This window comes from Triticum aestivum, chromosome 5B (genome assembly GCF_018294505.1).
Source record: "Triticum aestivum cultivar Chinese Spring chromosome 5B, IWGSC CS RefSeq v2.1, whole genome shotgun sequence".
In the NCBI taxonomy this organism is placed as follows: domain Eukaryota; kingdom Viridiplantae; phylum Streptophyta; class Magnoliopsida; order Poales; family Poaceae; genus Triticum; species Triticum aestivum.
Window position 1 is genome coordinate 465,143,495 of NC_057807.1, and position 24,738 is coordinate 465,168,232.

General features: G+C 43.6%; 2 protein-coding genes across 9 annotated transcripts; both read left to right on the top strand.

The window, feature by feature from the left end:
• The first annotated feature begins 1,945 nt into the window (after window positions 1–1,945).
• On the top strand, window positions 1,946–9,627 carry LOC123112506 (KH domain-containing protein HEN4). Of its 4 annotated transcripts, none has more exons than XM_044533508.1 (7): window positions 1,946–2,456; window positions 5,815–6,237; window positions 6,507–6,758; window positions 7,840–8,220; window positions 8,464–8,540; window positions 8,755–8,869; window positions 9,176–9,627. In XM_044533508.1, exons 1-7 carry the CDS (start codon window positions 1,968–1,970, stop codon window positions 9,317–9,319), a joined length of 1,881 nt encoding a protein of 626 aa, XP_044389443.1. In that variant the 5' UTR covers window positions 1,946–1,967; the 3' UTR covers window positions 9,320–9,627. The 4 variants fall into 4 exon arrangements, with proteins under 4 accessions (XP_044389443.1, XP_044389444.1, XP_044389446.1 ...); XM_044533509.1 differs by having other exon boundaries at window positions 8,758–8,869; XM_044533511.1 differs by lacking the exon at window positions 1,946–2,456 and adding an exon at window positions 2,982–3,677 and having other exon boundaries at window positions 8,758–8,869.
• Window positions 9,628–12,356: 2,729 nt separating this feature from the next.
• LOC123112507 (calcium-transporting ATPase 5, plasma membrane-type) lies at window positions 12,357–24,668 on the top strand. 5 transcript variants are annotated; one of them, XM_044533512.1, is made up of 34 exons: window positions 12,357–12,637; window positions 13,353–13,469; window positions 13,555–13,597; window positions 14,045–14,160; window positions 14,241–14,372; window positions 16,045–16,134; window positions 16,277–16,346; window positions 16,886–16,956; window positions 17,052–17,135; window positions 17,226–17,303; window positions 17,389–17,460; window positions 17,593–17,676; window positions 17,817–17,899; window positions 18,002–18,110; window positions 18,210–18,265; window positions 18,342–18,384; window positions 18,461–18,544; window positions 18,682–18,819; window positions 18,934–18,999; window positions 19,100–19,198; window positions 19,636–19,746; window positions 19,816–19,980; window positions 20,698–20,757; window positions 21,574–21,738; window positions 21,941–22,057; window positions 22,139–22,237; window positions 22,506–22,643; window positions 22,926–23,026; window positions 23,245–23,290; window positions 23,386–23,520; window positions 23,720–23,827; window positions 23,952–24,043; window positions 24,152–24,252; window positions 24,399–24,668. In XM_044533512.1, the coding sequence occupies exons 1-34, from the start codon at window positions 12,506–12,508 to the stop codon at window positions 24,422–24,424; spliced, it is 3,231 nt and encodes a 1,076-aa protein (XP_044389447.1). In that variant the 5' UTR covers window positions 12,357–12,505; the 3' UTR covers window positions 24,425–24,668. The 5 variants fall into 5 exon arrangements, 4 of the variants coding, with proteins under 4 accessions (XP_044389447.1, XP_044389448.1, XP_044389450.1 ...); XM_044533513.1 differs by having other exon boundaries at window positions 19,100–19,195; XM_044533515.1 differs by lacking the exon at window positions 21,574–21,738.
• The last annotated feature ends 70 nt before the right edge of the window (window positions 24,669–24,738 follow it).

Below are 24,738 nucleotides of genomic sequence, written 5' to 3' on the forward strand. Positions count from 1 at the left end.
TCCAACCCAACTTGAATTTTGTGCCACACCATCACTTACATGCGGGTCATCCGTTTCATAATCATGCCGAATTTTTTTTAGGGGAAATCATGCTGAACTTTAACGAGCATAGAACCAAAGCCAACTAAGTGGATAGGTGTCTACAATGTTTTAAAAATGCGAATCAATTCGTGGTTAGATGATTAAGATGACGGTGATATCTCCATCCCAACAGAGTTCAAGTTATAGATTTGACATTGGTGTTTGGATGTGTAGAGAATTCTAGGTGCCAACCAGGTTTTTGGGTTGGACCGGGGTGTGAGACGATTGAACTCCCCTAGAACGCCCGTTGGAGGTTTAAAAATGTTTGTGTCATTCGATTCGCACTCCTTCATGCTATAGATATTCTTAAAACTCTTTGAATCGTTAATTTCTTGGCTATGCGCCACTCAGTAAATATTGCAAAGTTGATGTGCCTTTTTTATAGAATGAAGCAAACATTTACCATTTTCACTGACTAAGATGAAGAAAATTGCCTTGAGAGCCATCATAGAACATACGACTTGACCACTAAAGATCTAGGTATCCAAGAAACCACCATTGGAACCCCCCCACCCCCCAGGCCCTCACGTCGTCCCCCGCGCGTGACTCCGGACCTGGCTACTTTCAAGGTTTGCCCCGCGCGTCGATGCGGTCGAGTCCGGCCGGCTAGTGTAGGTGTTCATGTAGTCACATGTCGCTCTTAGCTCTAGGGTGAGCGCGTCCTTTTGGCCGACGTTGCGGTGTCCTCGAGCCTGGACGAGGTGGTAGGGTCTCCTTTGGCGAAGAACAAGGAGGTTCGTGGTCTACGTTCTACCTTGCCAATGCCGCCGGCAAGTGTGTCCTCTGTTGTTTGGGTTCTCCATGAAGTTGCTCTGGTCTTCTCTCCGGTTCTCAGTTTGTAGGGCAACATCATGGTCTAGCGGCTCTCTAATTTTCATTTCCTGCGCTTTCCGCGTGTGTTGTGTTGTAAGTTTGCTTCTAGCATCATTGTATCTTGTAATTCTTGACCGGTTGGGCTTTGTTAATTTAAAGCCGGGTTCTCCTTAAGATTTTGTTCTAAAAAAATAGTGACATCGAAATCATCCATCACACTTGGTCAGGCAATTTTGACTTCAATTCAACTACGGTGGGGTTACACCGAGAAACAAAATATCATCAAACGGTACGCATCAATAACATGACACCTTTTTGTCAATTGGCTGCGCATGACAAAATTGAGAGCCTCACACATCTACTAAAAACTGCTCTCACAGAGTCATCGTTGCCAGTGTGGCACCGCATCATGCAGCTCCGATTTTCATACAACAATGAACATTTTACTTTGTTCATCGAGTATCATGTTAACTGTTGCTCGCTTTGGCGGCAATAATGGTCGTCCGGTGGTCTCGAAATCTCGATATAATTTTATTATATTTGAGATGTTTTATACTTCTGATGATTTTTTATAATAGATATGATCACTGTTGCAAAAAAAAGAAAACATCAGGTGCATAAAATGTTCACGGAACCCATAACACCATGCTTGGATTGTCGTTTCCGCTCATATTTGGCCGGTTTAAGATACACGCCTCGACACGACAGTGCGATTTAAGTGCTTGATCCTATCCTTCGAAACTCAATCGCACGATGGATACCGTATAGTCAACGGCGGAAAAAAATTATATAAGACCAGGTCTCATATAAAGCGGGTGAGATCCGCCCTGATAGATGACACGTGTCATTCACAAATCACAAAGTATCTAATTTCTCCTCCCCGATTTCAAGTGGAAGGTGGGATAGATGCTTTATGATTTGTGAATGCCACGTGTCATTCATCGGGTCTCATCTGCTAACCGGTGAGACGTGTTCTCGTAGAATTCTTTTCGGTCAACGGCGCAACCCAACGACGCGGTCAGCGGGTTTTCTTTGTGAGGATCAGTAGGGTTTTAGCCCAACCGCCCCACCCCATGGAAATCTCCCCCACCTCCGCCCCGGCCGGCGCTGGCGGCGCGGCCGCACCCCCAACCCCCGCCTCCTCCTCAAACCCACCCCCGCCGTCTAAGCGCCCCAGCATCACGCTCCGCCTCCTCTGCCCCTCCAGCCGTGCCGCTGACCTCGGCCCCGCGCGCGACCTCCACGTGGAGCACCCCCCCGTGGGGGACGAGGCCGTGCTCGTCGTATCCGGGCCGGATGCGCCGGCCGCGGCCGTGAGGGTGTGGGAGCGGGTGGTGGGGCACAGGGTCGGGGGCGACGAGGCGGGCGAGGGGGAGGAGAAGGAGGTGACCGGCGTCGTGGGCTGCCGGATGCTGGCGGCCGGGGGGCAGGTGGGCTGCGTGCTGGGGAAGGGCGGGAAGACGGTGGAGCGGATGCGGCTGGAGAGCGGCGCCCAGATCAGGGTCTTCCGGAGCAGGGAGCAGGTGCCCCCCTGCGCCTTGCAAGGGGACGAGCTCATCCATGTACGCATCTCAACTCCCTAGACTTTTTTGTATGCAAAGATGAATGAATCTGGGTGTTGCTTCCTACTGTATAATGCATCAAACAAGTGTTGCGCCCGCTGGATGTTGCTTGGTGGCGTATAGTCCATGAAACCAGTGCCGTGCCCGCGCGGGCAATGTTTAAATTGTACACTTAAATTCAGTAAGAAATTAGTGTGGTTTAGGATTGCCATTTAAATGCTTGCTTGAACTGTGCAATTAAATGTTGTACGGAAATAATGAGATTAGGATTGTCATTTACCACTCTGGAGTGCATTTCGTAGGTAATTATCAACATTAGTTATGTGCTGCAAAGGATGCGTTGATCGATTTGAGTCACTCAATTAGGTATGTATAAAGATGTGAGGCAATTTACTAAGAAATTCACTACAGCGCGTCCACACACAGTGCGATGTTCGTGCAGCGGCTGCCACTTCCCTGTGACGTTGGCATCCACGGCAATCACATGGCGCTGCCACAAGCACTCGGCTGATTATGTGGAGGGGAGCCAGTCGCACTATGAGACTACGCTACGCACGTTCGCGTGTGATGATTCCTGATTTTCTAAATATTGAAAGGAAATGTCCTTATCTGCAGCATTAACCATCAATGTAAAAATAATGCCCGGAGACTCTGTGTCTCTCGCATCACAGAATGATCAGTGTTCAAAATATCGGCCAGTTACCTGGCATACCGGACAGTTAATTGTATCTCGGCCACCTGCTGATACGAAAAGCACCTATTCGCACAATTAACTGGTTGGGCCAATTTATCTGTCTGTGAAGCCGATTAATCGTCTGTCAGACTGAATTATCAGCTGGGCCGATTGACTGCCGGGCATTTTGGCCCAAATTTAGCCCGTTCCCTCCCTTCTTCCGCAGCCGCCCGTGCATTAGGTTAGCCCGTTCCTCCCTTCTCGCACAGCCGCGTACGCATTAGGTTAGCCCATTCCCTCCCTTCTCCCTTCTCCCACTCATTCTCCTTTTTCCCCCGCTCATGGAGGAGCAGCCGCCGCCACTAACCCTAGCAGCTGCCAGCGCCGTCCCCTTCCTGAGCACCCGGCGGCACTGTCCCTTCCCCGAGCAGCAAGATCCCCTCCCGAGCAGCTGCCAGCACGGCCCCCAGCAGACAGACCTCCACTCCTCCAGCTGCTCCGTCGCCTGCTCCTCCTGTCCTCTGTCCATGGCGTCGCCAGGCAGCGAGGTAAACTCCTCTCCTCCTGCAGTTCTGCTGCTGTGCTGTTATCCTTTGCAGTATCTAGTATGTACTGATGTGGTGGATTTGGCATCTGTAGCAATCTACAGCTGCTTCTACTGCAGCAAGTACTCCAACATTGAATTTTTTTTCAGATGCAGCCTATGATATATAGATATGGCCCTAGTTAAGCTACCAATAATGGGTTACCAATAAATACAGTTAATAGACCGATAAGCTGATTAATCCCTACTCAGCACCCGACCGACATGCTACGAATTACTGATATCCTGAACATTTTGATGGCCCCCTCTACATCAGGAGACAACCACCTGCCTGAAATGGCTGCCTTCCCATACCCAAGCAGACGGTCGAGCATGAAGCCATGAACTGATGCCGTTCGTTTGAACACTGTCTTATCGATGGAAGGCCCACTGCTGATTACCTGCATTTCTCAGGCCCAAATTTACATGCCCTTTTGTCGATTTGTTGCTAACCCCGACATCCTTTAGAAAATCCAGATAAAAAACGTCATCCCCTTCTCCATGAACTTGCATGCATATCATGGTCTTGCCCTGTGTGGCTGTGTGAACCCATTGAATCCATACCATCGTTGTGATCTTGTTGTTCAAGGCCTTGGCGCCAGGCTTCACCATTAGCTTCAGCCTGCTCCACGGATGCCGCTTCCTCACTGCACTTTGCCCTTGTCAGCAATGACTCCCTCCTGACCCTCAACCTCTTTGTCCCGGGGCTCAAAAGCCTGCTGTCTCCTCCTCCAAAGTACTCTTCAACTGCGCCCAGTCACAATCCCATACCTCCCTCCACCATCACTCCAAGAATGATTATTCCATCATGCCACTGCGTTGTTCGGCCCAAGGGCGTGGATTGCGCACTTCATGGGGGACACGTAGGACGGTGCAACTTGCAGATGTGGTGTAGGTTAGTTCCCTGGGGTGCATCACAATATCACATGTCTTTTGACGAGGACACGGATATGCATATGGCATGAAAGGATGACACTTTTGAGGAATTTCAGCAGGAGGGCGTGCTCAACTGTATGTGTTTCACTTTTCACACCCCATCATGCAAGGCGCTCATTTTCCAAATATGTTGACCGTTTGATTTATATTGATGTAATGGTTGTAATTCTGGATATGATGTGGAACAATGATGAATCTGCACTAGGAGTCAATTTTAGAATGAGAGATTTTCTCTGGGTGGTGAGCTGAAAGCATAGAATGAGACATAGTATTAGAATGTGCTTGTGTGCCTGAGTTGGCATGGTTTTGCTCAAACAGTTTGTCTAATTCACATCTAGATGTTTTCTAAGGATGTCACATCTAAGCTCCTACAAATACACAGCAACAAGGAACAAAAAAAAATGCTGGGACAAAAAAAAAAATAGACCACAAACATAGGGGACATCTAGTTAGATGTGACATAACTATGTCACATCTAGATGTGTTCTAGACAGACCCTTGCTCAAAATACTAATATGCGTGCTTGTGAATGAACTTGACCATATGCTGCGAATTGGAATATCATAGAATGCTGGAAAGAAGGCACCGTTCTAGCATGATGATTTTGGTATTCATCTTCATAATCCATGGTTGGTTTATGTTAAAGGTCATGGTCTTCTTGTACCTCAAATACATGTGCCCGTATTAGAAAATGAGCTCTGAATGAACTAATCTTGCCTGCTTTGTACTTGGCTCTAATTTAATTCATAGTTGGGCACCTAAAGTGAGCTCATTCTTGTGATTTCTGAACAAAACCGTCTTATCGATGATACGTTGTTAAGACACAGAAACAATATTAAAGGTTGGTTGTTCTTGTTGCAGAGATGTCGAGTTCATTATGATCGAGTTCCACCCCTCTACTTGTGAACCTTTTACACAAGCAGTCTCTTTTTTTTCTCACCAAACCATTAGGCAAGCAGAGTCTTGCAATTTCTAAAATACTTGTGTGGATTGCTTGGATATTAACCAGTTCTACCTGTTGTTATATTTAACTGGTAATGGCTTTTTTTAGTTTTGCGGTGCTCGGGAAATCAAGATTTGCTGTTATATTGGCATGTTAAGCTTTAACCTGGATGTTTAATCTTTTGATTTCACCTTATTCTAACATGGTGATGTTTTCCTGTTAGATAAGTGGGAGCTTTTCTGCAGCAAGGAAAGCACTTTTATTGGTTTCAACCTGCCTCCAAGATAATCCTAGGCCAGACACAAGCAATTTTCCATCTGGAAGACCATTCGGGCCTCCAGGCAGTGGAGTTGGTTGTCCACCTGGTGTGGATCCTCATTCTCAAAGAAGCTATTTACCACCACCACATGTTCCTGACTATCATGCAAGGAATTTTTCAAGCAACGGTGCTGCCCCTGGTCCTAGATTCTTTGTTGAACAAGAGATAATGTTCAGAATGATATGTTTAAATGACATGGTGGGCGGCGTAATTGGAAAAGGCGGTTCCACTATCCGTGCATTACAGAGTGAAACTGGTGCTTCAGTCAAGGTTATCGACCCTGTTGCTGATTCGGATGAACGCATAATTGTGATCTCTGCGCGTGAGGTGTGGCTCTAACTTTCTCCTCATAACTTAGAAAGAATCACTCATTTTCCTCTTATAAAGTTTTAAGTAATGAAATTCTTATATTTCCTGTGGGAAACATTTTTTGTATGGATCTGCGTCTTGGTGAATACTTGCATATCATGACAACGCACAGCAAGTTGGATGCTGGCTCTATCCTGCCAGTATTGACAAGGATATGGGGATAACTTTGTCCAGGCATTATCTGTTGTCCGAACTGTTTTTGATGGATGCAATTTTTGTTTGTGCAGAATTCTGAGATGATGCATTCTCCATCTCAGGACGCATTGATTCGGGTATATTCTAAAATCTCGGAGGCGTCTATGGATAAAAGTTCGTCTGTACCTGCCAGGCTTCTTGTTCCAGCGCAGCATATTGGTTGCCTACTTGGCAAAGGTGGATCCATAATTGCAGAGATGAGGAAGGTAACAGGAGCCAGCATCCGAATTTTTGGGAATGAACAAATTCCAAGATGTGCACAACGAAATGAAGAGCTGGTTCAGGTATGTTCCAGCTCCACTAATCAACCACTCCAGCTTTTGACTTTTCGTGCCTTTGTATGTTTCGATCTCGCGGACATCACAGTTATCTCTAGGTTACATGCCCTTTTTATAGTTTGCTAATATGCTGGGAACCCGCGCCGGTGGGCTCGGGGTTGCATGCATATAGTGTTGTAGAGAAAAAAAATGCTGGGTACTAAAGATGGTTGATCTGAAGTGTCAGACTCTTAACTGAATGAAACTGTGCTACATGGATTGTCTATCGGTGTAATTTCCTTAGAAGCACTGAAGCTTCATCATTGAGTGTAAACTAATTTACTCCATAGCAAATAATGCAATGTATTAAGAATGTTCATTTACTATGAAATGGAAATAACATCATGCATCAGCTTCAAGTTGTATTAGCAAAAGGTTTCGCATTGAATATTTAAAAGTCATTTCTACCTTTTTTAACGTACATTAGGATTCAAAGAGAACTACAGAGTGCATTTTCTCTCAAAAAAAGGTAACTGCAGGATGCCTTTGTCCTGTGAAGTAGTATAAGAGAACTAATATTTTCTTCCTTCATGTACTGTAGTTATGCACTTATGCTGCAACTCTTTCATGGTAATTTCTTAACTACCATGAAAATAATAGTACGCGTCAACTTGAAGTTGTATTAGCAAAAGGTCTTGTGTTGAATATTTAATATTTTTTCTACCTTTTTTAACGTACACCAGGATACAAAGTGAACTACAGTATACCTTTGTACTGTGAAGTAGTTTAAGAGAACTAATATTTCCCGTTCATGTACTGTAGCTATGCTGCAACTCTTTCATGGTAATTTCTTAACTACTACGTATTTTGTGCTCCAAGTCCTCCATTTGGAACATGATCTGAGTTAGTTGGTTCCTTCAAATTGTTTCCCTTGAACCTTCCTTCTAAGAAAATACACTTGTGATGCATATGTGCGTCAGTCATCTATTTTGATATCATACTTAACAAATATAGGATCACCCAGAAGAGAGGAAAATAGAAGTTCACTTAAGGAGGATTGTTGAGTAGATGCAGTTCAGACTATAACTTTCTGGAGCCCTTGTTGCAGGTCACCGGTAGCTTTCAGTCCATCCAAGATGCATTGCGTCATATCACTGGAAGGATTAGAGATCTCATCATTCCCCCGAAGCCACATCCTAGTGGAGGCATGCCTCCGTATCCACCTGTTGGGAACCCTTCTCATCACCAATCAAGACAAGAAGCTCCACCACATCACAGTGGAGGCATGCCTCCCTATCCTATGCATCCTTTCAGACCTAATCCTCCTATGGGTCCTTTTGATGTGGCAGATCATCGACCACCTGGTCCAGCTCTTTCACATCCAATGGAACACATGGGTGCTGATAGGATGCCCTACCCGTATGGTGGTGAACAAGGAGGTCCTCGTCCTTTTGTTGAGCAGCCATCACCAAGAACCTGGGCTCCTGAGGTTAGTACATGGAGAATGCTGTTTGACATAAGCATAAATAATTTAGCATCTTGTTGGTAGCATATTGTGCACAAAGGTCTCTATTAAGAACTTCCACTGTCAAGTAACTCCCAGTAAAGGTTGCAGTTTAGGATGATCTGCCATTGGATTTTGTTCAAAACAATATCATTTGTATGCACATCAGATTGCTGATTTAGGCACTGTGGTTGAATGTCTAAGAATCAGGTCCCTTATCATGTGCAGGCACCAGCAACTGACGCTCCAAGAAGCATGCCTGATATAGTACCAGCTGTAGATTTCAGAAAGGGACCAGGGGCAAGGTGAGTTCAATGCTAAGTGTTTGATTCAGCTTTTCCCATTCTTTTTTAATCATTACACTCTGGCTGTGAAACTAGAATTTACCATCAGATGATATCTTTTTGTCCAAAATACCATGTATACAATCTATGTGGAAGTTCTAGTCCATTGATAACTGAATCTGTAGGAGTGATCCTTTTCTTGAAGAAATTAACACCATTTTTCTGACATCATCAGCAGTGAAAACCAAGTGGCTGCACCAGCAACTACAACAACTGAAGTTGTTATTCCTTGCAAGTACATAGGTTTTGTTTGTGGAACCAATGACAGTGACCTCGCTGAGATAAAGAAGGTACTTACACTCTCCTCTCTATTGTTTACCTACATCAGATCAAACGATACTTGTCCCATGTTACCTTGTGCTCATCGTATAAAGGCCTTGTTGGCTCGTCGTCTTGTCTTAAACTCTTAATGCCACAATACAGTCCGTGCATATCACAATACAGTCCATGCATATCACTTGCATATAACTCTTGTAAACTCACTTGAAACAGTCCTTTTGAGTCTTTGGCTGCCTCTGGCTCTCTAGCCGTAAACTCTATGTAACCCGTTTAAGGAGCATCCGGTCACAGGGCTGACAGTATTGCCTACCTTTCAGATATCCGGCGCTGAAATTACAGTACATGATCCAAAACCTGGAGATACAAATTCAACAGTTATTATATGTGGAGACCCCGAACAAACGAAGAAGGCGCAGAGCCTGATTCATGCTTTCATTTTTTGTGGTCTCTACCAAAAATGAGCCGCAACAATGGTGATATTCGCCATCATAGAACCATGGATCCTCCTCGGAGGTCTTCCACCTGGAGAGTTTTTTTGTTTCCTTTCCCTTCCCTGAGAGGTTGTGTGTACATGTACAATAGTGATTGGGTTGTATGTAGATAGGATTGAATTGGTGGCTGGAGACAGAGACAGCGCCGTTGTAAGTTGTTGAGTCGATGATAACTGGACGCATGGCGCCATTGTGTTGCTCGAAATCGAGTCGATGTAACTTGTTGTTGTGTTTGGTTGAGGGAATTACCATGGAAGGCGTGCCCACCTCTCTTGTTATGTCTTTTTCCTGCCATCCCATTATCGTTGGTTGAGCTCGTCTCTGGGTTGGGGATTTGGTCCTGCCTGTTTTCTGTATGATCGTTCATGGAAGGGAGTTTCCAGGAAACGCTGTGGTCAGGCAAGGACAGCTGATGCAAGGACCTGCAGGATGAGAGACGACCCGAGTCAACTGTGCATTATTGTAGGAGCTCTCACCCACCCTGAGACTGAGAGGGAGACTTGAGTTCAGAGGAAGTCTGAAATGATTCATGAATCATGTGCAAGGCCTTCTTCGTTTGGAACTCAGGAATTTCATGATAACTACGCGCTAATAACTTGGCAGGAATTGCAGCGGGGCCTTCGGAAACTCCGGAGAGCCACGGCATCTTGGAATATGCATGGTGGCACGGACCGTTCCAAGCCACCAACTGGACACGAAGAAGGCCATTCCATTTTTGTTCAGCAAGAACCCACAAGGAGAAATGCACAGCCAAGACGTAAGCCAAGACTTTGGTTACTGCTAGAAGAAATGCACAGCCAAGGCTCGGTGGGTCTTCCCAGAGGAACTTCTAGGAAACTGCGAGCTTGACATTTCTAGGATCTTGTTGGTATGCTTTCGGATGTACTACTCCACTAATCAATTATCTATCCCCATGCCTTGGGCAAGATTACAAAGCGATGCTGCAGCTTTGGATGAGATCTATGTTTACCATCTTGTGCCGTCAAGCATGCATCCATGCATAGGACTCTTTTTTGTACAGCCAAGCATGCATACCTGTCATTACGGCTTTGTAGCCAGGCAAGGACGAGCGAGTGAAGAGTACCCCCTCCGTCTATGAAAACAAGTCTCGTAAATTTTGTCTTGAGGCATTGCTTGATCAAGTTTTTTAGGAAAATTCATCAATAATTATACATTACTAAATCGATACAATAAGAAAATACAGGTATGGTAATTCTTGATAGCTTTTCCTACAACTTGGTCAAACTGTACCCGCTTGATTTTAGATAAATTTATAAACATTCTTTTCAGAGACGGGGGAGTACAGAACAGTCTTTCATATAGTCCCCCCCCCCCCCCCCCCCCTCCCTTTCATATTTACTTCGTGTATTAGTTTTGTCCTAAGGCAAACTTTACAAGTTTGACTAAGTTTATAGAAAAAATATCAACATTATCAATACCAAAAAAATATCACATTGGATTCAATAGTTTCATACCGTATTTATTTGATACATTTTAATATAAATTTGGTCAAAGTTTATAAATTTTGACTTGAGACAAATTTAATATGGGGAGTAAAAAGAAACGGAGGGACTAAACGTTACTGCATACTAAGTACTATTTAAAAACCTTTGTGTTGTGTTTTCTTTTCTCCCTTCGAAAGGAGCTACCACAAAATGATTTATGTTGGCACTCGAGTGATTTTTAATTCATGAAAATGACAATTCTCCGGTTGGCAGTCATGAATTATGCATGATTACATCTTGAATTTATGTACTTTAGTCCTTGGGTGTAAGTGCAACATGAATTTATGTAGTCATGCTGCTCTTGAGCATGTGGGACGTCGTGGGCCGAATAAGTTAATGCGCAACTCATCATCTTGACATTTTGAACCTAGGGACCATACTGGCAATAATAGACAAAAGGACTAAAATAACAAACAACTTACCGCCCCATGAAGAAAAAGAGGAAGTAAAAAAAAGACGTTAGGACAAGAAGTTATGCATGCATATGACCGTCTCAGCATGAGTATTTGACAAAAAAAACTACTACCTCTGTTCCTAAATATAAGTCTTTCTGGAAATTCCACTACTAACTACATACGAAGTAAAATGAGTGAATCTACACTCTAAAACATGTCTATATACATCCGTAAATAGTCAATAGTGGAATCACTAGAAAGGCTTATATCTGGGAACAAAGGGAGTACCACATTAGGGGTTGCCGTCCCACTGAGCTACCACATTCAAAAAAATGACTGATAACTACCAAAATTTTCTAATTTTGTGCCTAAAAACTACCACTTTTGAAAAATGGTCACTTTAGACGATTTAAACACGTTTATGACATGCGGAACCCACCCGCCAGGGCTGACATGACGGCAAAGTCAACTCTGTTTATTTTTACCGATATGTTGACCGTTATTACAAGTGGGGCCCACCTGTCAGCATCACTCGTCTTCTTCATAAACGTGTTTAAATCGTCTAAACTGGCCATTTTTCAGAAAGTGGTAGTTTTTAGTCATAAAATTAGAAATTTTTGGTAGTTATCAGTCATTTTTTTGAATGTGATAGTTCAGTGAGACGGCAACCCCTAACGTGGTAATTTTTTGTCAAATACTTGCCTCAGCACATACACCGCTACCAAACAACAACAAATGTATGTACTCAGCATGTCAACAAATAAAAGCGTAATTCATAAAATTTCAACTATTTAACGTTGGCATCTGTGCAGGTTAAATCTGGCCGGCCGTTGGTCTGATCCAACGGCCGGTCCGCCCTCCGTTTCAAACCACCCTAACGGCTCGCGGCCGCACCCCCGTTCTGTTCTTCCTTGCGCCACGGTGACAAGTGGGGCCGTCCCGTCCTGCCCCTGACCTGCCAGTCATCGCGACAGCCGCAAAATTTGCTACCCCCACACACCCGAGTACCCGAGGACAAGCGCCATCCCACAAGCCAGTCAAGCGCGGCGCCTTCCACGAAGCTTCGCTCCCACAGCTACGGGTCCCCCGATAAATACGCTCGCACGAACGCGCGCACTCTGCTGCTGTCACTGAACAACAACAACAACACACAGTTGGGGCGCACGCGAAAACCGAGGTGAGGCGATCGGAGGGCACAATCTTCTGCCGGGCCGGCGGCTCGGTGTCGTCTCTCCTGCGACCGACCGCGGCACGGAATGGCGTCGCCGCCGCCGCCGGAGGTCGCCGTGCCGGTTGACGAGGAGGACCGGGAGGCGGAGGGAGAGGATATCTGCGCGTTCGATATACCCGGCAAGAACGCCCCGCGCGATCGCCTGCGGCGGTGGAGGGTACGTATGCCATCTTCACCATTAATGTCGTTCGTCACCACTGCATCAAGCAGCTCTCAGCTTCTGATGGATGAATGCCTGATAATGGTGGAGGGTTGGATTAATCGATTTTTTTTAAAAGTACTCCCTCCGTCCCATAATATAAGAATGTTTTTCAAGAGCTTGAAAAACGTTCTTATATTATGGGACGGAGGGAGTAGTTGAATTTACGAGCAATGACTTATGTGCTGAGAAACTCTGTGGGTGAATGTTTGTTGGTTCATGTGCACCAGGATGTTGCATCAGCTACTTCATACATCTCTGTCGTGTCTGCATATTCTGCCCCCTATATTCCTAAATTGGACTGTCCAGTGTAATTGTTGCAGTTCAGTTTCGATATCTTATAAAATCTGCCTCAGAGTTATAATGCTGTTAAGCCACACCATTGATCATTGTGAAGCATACTGCCAGACTTGTACTATAAAGTAGTAGAAGGATGCTATTCCCCAATCTAGATACATCAGAATCTGGAAAGTTTGTTAGGCTATATTTTTCTTTAGATAGTACGTACTGGAATAAATTTCAAACTGTAGGGGCTTTGATGTTCCATATCACCATCACCAATGGAAATTCTCAAGAAAAACATTAAGTGTGATGTACAGGAATGTGGTATTTTTTGCTTCATGTTTCATCTTATATTATTACTTACAGCATGCCTTTTCTCCCTTCATTTCAGCAAATTGCTCTTGTGCTCAACGCTTCACGCCGTTTTAGATATACTCTAGATCTCGCGAGGGATGAAGAGAGAGAAAACTTGAGAAGAGTTATACGAGCTCATGCACAAGTTATACGGGTAAGTGATGTGGCGTCTGCCAGTTGACACATGATGCTTCTCATTGACGTATAACGTTTGCTCATTCTATATTTGGATTCTTCAGGCAGTATTCCTTTTCAAAAAGGCTGGTCAAAAGGTGCTGCAAGGTACATTCTCCAGTTTCCCACGAGTCGCTAAATGGTTGGATGATCCCACACATTTCCTAACAAAATGTTGATGCGTCGCCATGAAGGAACATATTTACATGTAAACACTGTTACTATGTTGGACACAGCCACACAATTCTTTGATCCATTTAATGGCCATTGTTATGTGATGATAATTTTCCACATTTGAACTGAAAATATGCTATGGTCACCCATCTTAGCAACCTTCAGCTTCCTTCTTCTTCCACCTATTTCTTATTATTTGGCCACCTATACAGTACTATTTGTTTTTGTGCAGTGTCTGTGCTTAGTCAAGACACGTGATACCTTATAACATCTCACTTCATTAAAGCTTAAGCCAGTTATTCATGTTAGATGGATCTTTATCTTGTTTTTAGTTTGATATTGTCTAAATTATAGTTGATATAGTTCTGTTTGATCAAACAGAATCTTACAATGGTGCAAAATTTGAGTCACTCTCTCAGACATTTCCAATTGATCTGGAAAAGCTTGTAATGTTGAACAGAGACCATGATGCAATTATGCTTCAGGAGGTTGGAGGGGTAGGTCCAAATGAATTTCACCTGGATTGGCACCCTTTTTTACTTCTTACTGATATATGTCCAATGGCATGTCCTCGCAGGTCAGTGGGCTTTCAGATTTACTAAAGAGTAATTTAGACAGAGGAGTTAGCTCAAATGAGGACGAGCTGTTGCAGAGAAGAGACATTTTCGGGGCAAACACCTATCCGCGCAAGAAAAGAAAAAGCATATGGGTACGCAGTTCCTTACGCTATGGCAGTAACTTTTTCCGGTGTGCCTTGTCTTATACCGAAAAAGGGTTTCCCCCCGCTTTATAAATAAAGCACCAACACTTACATCCAAGTAACCGATACAAACGCACGCCACACAACCCAAGGCAAGAAACAAAAATGCCGGGCACCGACACACAACTTCAATGACTACCACAAGAAGAGAGATCGTCCGGGAAGAAGTGCAACGGACCACGCCGGACCGAGGGTTCCAAGACGATGCCTCCAAGAAGGGCACGACCACGGACCGTCGCCATCGTCCGATCCAAAGATCAGGTTTTCACCCGGAACACGACGGGAGGAGTGAGAGCACCACGACGGAGCCTACAGGGAGGAACACGACATCCGCAGACGCCGCCACCGTCGACCCGTGTACGGACAGGTAAGTGATGAACCCCGGTGCTCCACCCTTCCGCTGCATCCCCGGTCGGCTAACCACCTGCAACCATGCCACCCAAGCGGCCGTGGTTGCACGCCCGCATCCGAGTCGCGCAGTCCGCCTACGACCGACGCGACTCCCACCGCCAGGGCCGCCGCCCCGCCACCGGACCACCTCGAGAAGCCCCAAAGGTCACGTCTTGGACAAGATCCATGAGCCCAACCACCTCAGAACCGCCGGCGACCACAGCCTCAAGGGGAACCGAGCCCAGATGGCCGGGGGAAGGGGGAGGAGGAGGAGCCCCCGAGGCCGAATGCCCAGATCCGCAAGAGAGCGCCGGCCACCGCCCGCTGCCGAGGAGGAGGGCGCACGGAACCGCCGAGCTGCATCCATGAGAGGCCACCGGGGAGGCCTTCCCGCGCCGAGCGCCGCCGTCCAGCCGCAGGGGCCCGGCTGGACAAGGGCCGCCCACCTCCACCGCTGCCGCGCCGCCCCGCCACCTGAGATCCACGGCGAGAAGGGCCGCCCGCGACCCGGTCGCCCGTGACCCGCAGCGCCAGACGAGGCGCCGAGGCGCTGCTGCGAAGCAGCCGCCGCCGCCACCACCCGTCGGCCTGCACCACCACCATGCCGCCTGTCGCCCGATGCCACGCCGCCGTCGCTGGCCTACTCCAGAGCGCCGCCGCACCGCTACGCCCGGCACGAGCGCAACATCCCCACCGGCGAGATCCGGCCCGCGCCGCACCCCCCGCGCAAGGAGACGAGATGGCCCCGCCGCCGCCGGCGACAACCGGGCTTCGCCCGCTCGTGCCCCTTGGCGGCGGCGAGGGAGGAGAGAGAGAAGGGGAGGGTGGCGGCGGCGGCGCTAGGGTTGCCCCCCGGACGCCCGCGGGAGCGTCGCGGGAGGGGAGGGGAGGGGAGCCTGCGTCACAACAAAGTCATATGGTAATTCAAACCCTGATTGAATACAAAGGAAATTATAAGATGTGCCTTGTCTTATTGTCCATTGTTCTTGTTCTCTCGTGGGCTGTAGGGGTAAACGAAAAGTATTTCATGACTTGAAAATATTTTTCTATGACAAGTATAAATTTATTAAAGCTGAATGTATATGTAGTGATTGTGGAAACAAATATACTTTTGCAGCGTCAGAACTTAGAGCATATGTGCCCCATGTGAAGTTTACTCTTCCTTATGGAACTTCTGAGCCTTAAATCCGTATATCATCAAGTTTAATATCTAGCAAATTATTATTTGCAGCGCTTTGTATTTGAAGCTTGTCAGGATTTAACTCTTGTGATTCTGATGGTAGCTGCTGCTATATCATTATCATTGGGCATGGCAACAGAGGTACTTAATGACATTATGATTTACCTTGGCTCCTTTGTTCATGTATTCATTTTGTCTTGTCTTTACACTGTAAGAATGGTTCAATTTCATAATACTTATTCAGTTATTCCTATTTTGGTTTCACCGTTGACGCTTTATTTAGGGTGTAAAAGATGGATGGTATGATGGTGGAAGCATATTCTTTGCTGTTTTTCTTGTGATATTTGTTACAGGTAATAACAGTATGTTTTATTTTTATTCGCTTCTCTCCTATTGTTACTGAGTTTTGTGCAGTAATCAGCTCATACAAAACCTTAAGTTGTCAAGGGAAGTGACAGTTATACTGATATATCAACACTCTCCCTCACATCGGGGATCATTCAGGCCTACATTGTAGACTGGATGTGTTGTAGTGCTATTGGGATTCACATGTAGGCAGGATGCATCTGTGAAAAATTTCTCGAACAATGCATCTGCTCAAATGGTGTCAGGGTTGTGAGTCATCCTCGGTATTTTCACACAGCAGTACCTTTCTTTTAAGAATGAAGTAAAATGAGCTGCTGGCTGTCAAACTCAGAACCTTTTGCTCTGACATGTAATGATTGTAATGCACAAACCAGTTCATAGAAAACCTTAAAATATTAGGGGAAAACATGTTGCTGTACTGGAAATAATCGTGCTCTGATATTATATATGGCGTGAGTAATTGCATACATGTTGCTGTACTGGAAATACTTGTGCTCTGATATTTATTTCTTCACAACCATTTTAGCAACCAGTGATTATAGACAATCTCTTCAGTTTCAACATCTGAACGAGGAGAAACAAAATATACAGGTTGAGGTGAGTATGTTCATCCCGATAATTTTGGAGCGTACTTTTTTTGTTTGGGACTGTGACTCATTGGCAGTGCATGATTTATCGTGACCAATAATTAGGTTATCAGAGGTGGTAAGAGAGTAGGAGCTTCAATATTTGACCTTGTGGTTGGCGATGTTGTTCCCCTCAAAATTGGTGATCAAGTAATGCATTTATCACATATTCCACCTTTTGTCTACATTTGAGCTACTTTTCTCAGATTGACGTGATTACATGCATTATTTGACCTTCAGGTCCCTGCAGATGGTGTCCTGATATCTGGTCATTCTCTTGCAATAGATGAATCAACTATGACGGGAGAGTCCAAAATTGTAAGTGTTGATAAAAGGAAAAGGACAATAATTATTGTTTTCTGAAATCTGCCTTCCTAAATGTTCAAGTATGTTGTACTGTCAGGTTCATAAGGACCAGAATGCACCTATGTTGATGTCCGGTTGCAAGGTCGCAGATGGCTATGGCTCTATGTTGGTGAGTATCACTTGGTTGAGCCTTCCAAGTACATGAAGTGTTCAGCTTGTGCTTTCGTATTACACAATTGTGTGGCTACCGGTTTTATTTTCTATAGTTTGTTAGCATCTCATTCATTCCATAAACATATAGGTAACAGGTGTGGGTACTAATACTGAATGGGGTATGTTGATGGCCAACCTTTCAGAAGATATTGGTGAAGAAACCCCGTTGCAGGTTAATTTCTATGTTCGTTTTTTACGACAAGTTAATTAATTTCTCATGGTATGTACCACACAGAGAATAATGTCAACTTATATTGACCTTTTTGTTCATATTTTATGGCTGTGTTCCCACTTGTTCAAACTGTGGAGTAGGCGCGCTTGAATGGTGTCGCTACTTTAATTGGTATCGTGGGTTTATCGGTTGCTGGTGTTGTCCTTGTCGTACTTTGGATAAGGTGGTTTTCTGGTACATTCATCCATTGTTATGGTGCACTTTAAGTAAATATTCTACATTTTGTGGATATGCTTTTCATGGTCACCTTCCATCTAAAATGCAGATATTTTACCGGGCATAGCAATAATCCAGATGGAACTACTGCATTTGTGGCTGGGACTACTGGTGCAAAACAGGGATTTATGGGGGCAATCAGTATTTTTACAATTGCCGTATGTAATCCTAACCAAGTTTTCTTGCTTAATTACTATGATGATGAAGAGCATCAATTCTTTCCAAGCGAGCTGATTCTACTGCATTTGTCACTGTAGGTAACTATTGTGGTTGTTGCTGTGCCTGAAGGACTCCCTTTAGCAGTAACATTGACGTACGGATCTTTTACCTTTTTTATACAAATTCCTTAGAGATGATAGGTGCATTAAACTGGTGTAGTTTTCTTTCAGCCTTGCATATTCAATGCGAAAGATGATGCGAGACAAGGCTCTGGTAATACATACAAAGAAATTTATAAAGAAAAACCTTGACTCCAGTATATGATCTGTGTTTTTGGTTTGGCATACAGGTGAGACGACTTTCATCTTGTGAAACAATGGGGTCAGCGACCACGATTTGCAGTGACAAGACTGGAACTCTTACCTTGAATAAGGTTTGTAAAGTCAATAGGCACTCCTCACAAAAAATGAATGCTATATGTACTCCACTGCTGCACTGCATAGAATCAGTAATGTCTTCAGTTTGTGTAGTGCTTCTGTATCTTATTATTATTTCTAATTGGTCGTCTAGATGACAGTTGTGGAAGCATATTTGAGTGGGACGAAGTTGAATCCTTGTCATAATACTGGGATGATTTCTAGCAGTGTGGCATCTCTACTTGTTGAAGGAATTGCACAAAACACAGCAGGTGCCGTGTTTTCACCAGAGGTACAGTATGGTACATTTCTCTTTCCGTAGGTTTTTCCTTGTACTTTTTTCCATTGAAGTTCACATGTCATACCAAAGGATGTCATCCATTTTAATATGTTTTCCTGTCTATAGGATGGAGGAGCTGCTGAAGTTGCTGGCTCACCAACTGAAAAAGCAATTCTTTCTTGGGGTCTTAAGGTGCTTCATATATGCTCTTTTGTTCACCATTACTTCTTTCAAGTTTGTTCCATTAAATTGAAAATCTTTTTTATCCATCATTGACAATTTAACTGCATAGATTGGGATGAATTTCAACGATGTGAGGTCAAAATCTTCAGTTCTCCGTGTTCTCCCATTTAACTCAGTGAAGAAATGTGGTGGCGTTGCAGTGCAGGTGGTAAGCACATTTTCATGATACTTAATATTTTGAAGGAAATCATGTAATGTTAAATAAGAAATAGTCCTTTTTAATCTACATTATTGACTTTCCTTCTATGTTTTAGTGCTAAGTATGTGGCTTGCTACATATCTGACTTTTTTCATTGGTTTTGCATCTTGTAGTTTCTTTGTGCGCTTTACCATCTTTCAGAAAAATAGTTCTCACACACTTGCTGCATAAGTTGTATAACTTTTGTCTGATCCTGTCAACACAACATTTGTGCTGCTTTGCATTTTCTCTTTGCCTTGTTTAGTTCATTTATGTTGTACATGAATACATGTTGCAAATGAGTGCTTTGACTTGAATCTTGATCATACTATTTATGTTGTAATAAAATATTTCCTAGTTCATTTTAGTATGTGTTACCTCAGTGCTATTTGGTTTTGGAAGTGCAGTCAGATGCTTATGTACACATCCACTGGAAAGGTGCTGCTGAGCTAGTATTAGCATCTTGCAAAAGCTGGCTTTCTATTGATGGTTCAGTTCATCCAATGAGTTTTGACAAGGTAAATACCAACCCAAATTAATTGGGGCTTCACTTCTGAAGTTTTTTTAAGTTGTTAGTACTTTTACAGTATAACGAAGTGAAGAGATCCATTGACGATATGGCAATGAGTTCACTGCGCTGTATTGCTTTTGCATATTGCACCTGCGAGCTCACAATGGTTCCTAGAGAGGATCTCGATAAGTGGCAGTTGCCTGAGGATAATCTGACTCTTCTTGGAATGGTCGGGATAAAGGTGTGTCTTGTGAGATGGTATTTACTTTATGCTTCTACTAGCATTTGAATAGCTGTGCATGGTATCTACTCTTTCTGTCTGTCATTTATGGCTAATTTTAGCAGTCCATGCCATGATACCATATCAGCGAAAAATAATACAAGGACAGAATAGCCCATCTTTGTCTTGCTAGTAGTTTGATTCTTCAAAACCACAATGACAAGTTTTATGTAATGAGATACTAAAGATTATTAAGAGATGGAGAAACTGAACCAAATGTGTATTGTTTGGAGGTTTCTGTAAAATAGTTAGTCATGATGATGATACTGGGAGAGTAGCACTGGGATAATGGAGAATCATGGAACAAAGAAGGGATTAGATGAGTGGAGCCCACTATGATTGGCAAGCACATGAAGTGATCCTTCACCAACTATAGTTTTCGGATGATACTTGGCCATGCTAGTTCATAAGTTTTATTCACATCACTTGTTCCTCATGTTTCCCATCATTGTTAAAATGCCTGGTCTCTTTCAGAATTCTTTATGTTCGAATCTGTTTAGGCATAACTTTTCTCTCTTCAGTTTTGCCATATACTCCCTCTGTACCAAAATACTTGTAGTTGGGCAAAACTAGTACAAGTTCCCCCAACAACAAGTATTTTGGTACAGAGGGAGTAACTGTTATCTCCTGATGATTCCATGCAGCTATTCACCCTATACATTCTTTTTCGATGTATAGGATCCTTGTCGCCCAGGAGTAAGGGATGCTGTACAATTATGCAGTGCTGCTGGTGTGAAGGTTATTATCATCTTTGTTTTATTATTCTTTGCTCTTATTTTCTTTCCTTCTATTTCTATTTCAAATTCTTTCCCTGGGATTTTGAACTGATTGAGTTTATAATAGGAGATTAGGATCAAGGCGGTTCGCTTTTGAAATGTTTATGATGCTTCATTTCCATTTTTTGCATTTTTTCAAGAATATGTCATATGAGGCAAGGTCAAAATGCTTCACGATGTGAATTTGACAAAACAGGCCACCTTAGGTACCAATGGAAGCACTATACTTCCGAATTTCCAATAGTTCCTTCATGTGGCCATTTTCACAAATATTTGCCTGTACCTTCTCCATTTGATTCAAAATCCTTGGTACTGCTTCCATACCAATGGTAGGACAGTAATTTTTCATGCCTGATGTCTGTTAGTTGATCAAATAATGTGATGGAAGTGTGGATATTAGTGCTGAGCAAATCCAACTTAGTGCCGGTTTTGTTGTTCGATTCATCTAAAACAATAAAAAGGGCAACCTGGTGCATGTAGCTCCCGCTTGCGCAGGGTCCAGGGAAGGGTCCGACCACTTTGGGTCTATAGTACGCAGCCTTTCCCTACATTTCTGTAAGAGGCTGTTTCCAGGGATTCATCTAAAACAATAAGATGGTAAAAAAGAAGATATCCTTGGATCATTGTTGTTGACTTGTCTCAGCTATGTATTGCAGTGATCAGATGGGTAGAACTTGTAATATTAAGCTTGAATTTGTTTTTGTGTTTTAAGATAACACATTGGCTTCTCACGTTTGATTAAAGGCATCATTGTACTCAGAAAGTATATTTGTTTTAGGTACGGATGGTCACAGGAGATAATGTTGAAACAGCTAAGGCCATTGCTTTCGAATGTGGAATACTAAATTCAAAAGATGTTGCTTCAGAGACAATAATAATAGAGGGGAAGGTGTTCCGTGAAATGTCTGAAACTGCACGAGAAGAAGTTGCTGTCAAGATTACAGTAACCCACCTCTCTCTATCCCTTCATCATCTGTCCCATGGTTGGAGCTTTCAAAACCACAAGCAGCATATCACTTACTATAAATAAGAAAAGATTTTCTATGATACAGAATACTTTGTAATTTCCTGATATAAAATATCTTTCCAAGTTTATGAATTTGTTTTCTAAGTGGTCTCAGTTAACATATCTACTTTTACTTCAGGTAATGGGACGGTCTTCTCCAAACGACAAGCTTTTGCTTGTACAAGCTTTGAAAAGAAAAGGCCATGTAGTAGCTGTAACCGGTGATGGCACCAACGACGCCCCAGCATTGCATGAGGTCTGTCTGCAACTATGTCATTATGTATTGGAGTGTCAACCTAGAATCATCTTGTAATCCTATATTCTTTTTGTCGTCTAGGCTGATATCGGTCTTTCAATGGGCATCTCGGGAACAGAAGTTGCTAAAGAAAGCTCGGACATCATAATCTTGGATGATGACTTCACATCCGTTGTCAAGGTTATCTTCTCCAACATCAAAGCATAACGTCTATTTTTTATAAATAAGCATAACATCAGCATGTTAGCCTGTCATTGTGCTTTTAGTTATCCCATGCACATACCAGCATAGTTTCTCCATGTGCAAATATATATTTCCAGAGATATTTTGTGACAGACGTGCATGCGCAGTACCTTGTGTGCATCGTGCACCATAGCTGTGGTCTAGCGACCACTCATTTCAAACTTATATGTAGAGCACAAATCTTAACATACCTTTCTTGTGTTAGGTTGTTCGTTGGGGGCGGTCTGTCTATGCAAATATTCAGAAATTCATCCAGTTCCAGCTGACTGTTAATGTCGCTGCCCTGGTAATAAATGTGGTAGCTGCTGTGTCCTCTGGTGCTGTTCCTCTGAATGCAGTTGAGGTTGGACCCTTTTCTTGATTTGTGTCCCATAGTTGTGGTCTCATTTATTATTGCCTGTTTATGTGCGTTCTTATTTGCTTCAGATATTTAGCTGGCATGCACATCACAAATACTGAAAGAAACAATCATAAATATGTAATATCTTTGTGGCAGACTACTAAATCTTATGAATAAATATGGCAAACTGCTAAGATATTACAGATCATGCTGCAGAAATCTTATCTTAGTCTGAAGAAATGCCCTGTTTATTTGTTTAGAACCACATAATTTTTCACTTGGCAGCTTCTTTGGGTGAACCTGATCATGGACACACTGGGAGCCCTTGCATTAGCAACTGAACCACCAACAGACAACCTAATGAAGAGACATCCTGTTGGCAGAAGGTATGATACACCGTCCTACTCCCTCCGTCCGGAAATACTTGTCATCAAAATGGATAAAAGAGAATGTATCTAGATGTATTTTAGTTCTAGATACATCTTTTTTTATCCATTTTGATGACAAGTATTTTCGGACAGAGGGAGTACAAATTATTGACCATTCCCTGTTATGTACTTTGTCGAAAAACCATTATGATACACTTCTTATTTCACTTCTGCAGGGAACCTCTTGTTACAAATATCATGTGGAGAAACCTGTTTATCCAGGTCTCTAGTTGTGTAACTCACCTGTATTTTTGCACGCATGCAAATAGGAACCTGTTGAATCAGATTTTCTTCATCTCTATATGGATTTGTTGCAGGCTCTTTACCAGATAGCAGTTCTTCTCGTCTTCAATTTTGATGGCAAAAGGATTTTCCAGTTGCATAATGAAAGTCGAGAGCACGCTGACAAAATTACGAACACCTTTGTCTTCAATGCATTTGTCTTTTGCCAAGTAAGATCACAGGAGGATTTTTCTTCCAACATCCATCGATTTAATATTTTATTGAAACTATAATTTGGTGTCTCTTCCTAAGCTATCATTGATTCCTTCAGCACACCCTCGCCGCATACCAATTTTGCTATTGGATATGTCATATATATGTAAAAATCACAGAATTCTTTTCTTATGCCTCATGTGCCATTCATGTCAGATCTTCAATGAGTTCAATGCTCGCAAGCCTGAGGAGAAGAATGTCTTGAGAGGAGTCACGAGCAACCGCCTTTTCATGGGTATAGTGGGTATAACTACCATTCTTCAGGTAACAATGCAGTAACATGACACTTATATGAATGCATACGTGTTTTCACAAGGCACAAGTAGGATCATCATCTCATCTTGCAGATCTTAAAAACTGAGTTTCTGAGCATCATCCCATCTTGCAGATCTTGATAATTGAATTTCTCGGAAAGTTCTTTGGGACTGTTAGGCTCGTTTGGAAGCTATGGCTGCTATCAGTTGCCATTGGTGCAGTAAGGTATACACAGGAGAACTCCATTGGAGAGACACAACACTTTTGTCTACTCTATAATTTCTTCCTTCCAATGGCCACATTACCATCTATCTGTCTGTTTTTTCAATCCAGCTGGCCTCTCGCGTATGTTGGCAAGTCCATTCCTGTTCCTGCCAGACCTTTCCAGGATTACTTGAAGCATTGTTGTGCCTGGAGAAGGCCACGCCGCCGCGGTAATTTCCCTGCATACACAGCTGCTGATCCTTGTGTTTACTTTTGTTTTCACCCAACGAGCTCATCGTGACTTAGCCCCTGCATGCATTCCATCGTGTGCTGCATCGTGACTTAGCCCCTGCATGCATTCCATCGTGTGCTGCAGATGAAGAGCAGGGCGGCAAGAGCTGAGGCTTAGCCCGAGGACTAGGAGCAACTTCTGGAGAAGCTGCAAACGGGCCCAAAATTCAAGGCTTCATCTCAACCGGAGCTTCAGAGAGGGGCAAAGAGCAGTCCCTGTAGAACTGGGTGCAGATGCGTCCATAAGGAATGAGAGGGGAGCTTTTTTTCGGGGAAGGAATGGCAGGAAGCTTGTGCACTGGTAGATATCACTCAGAATAAGTAGTACTGTACGGGGTTAGTTTTTCTTGTGATCTGTTGCTTCTTGATTTAAGTAGAGAAACTGCATGCAAAGAGTGATAATGACCAGTGTCATGAAGTAGAGA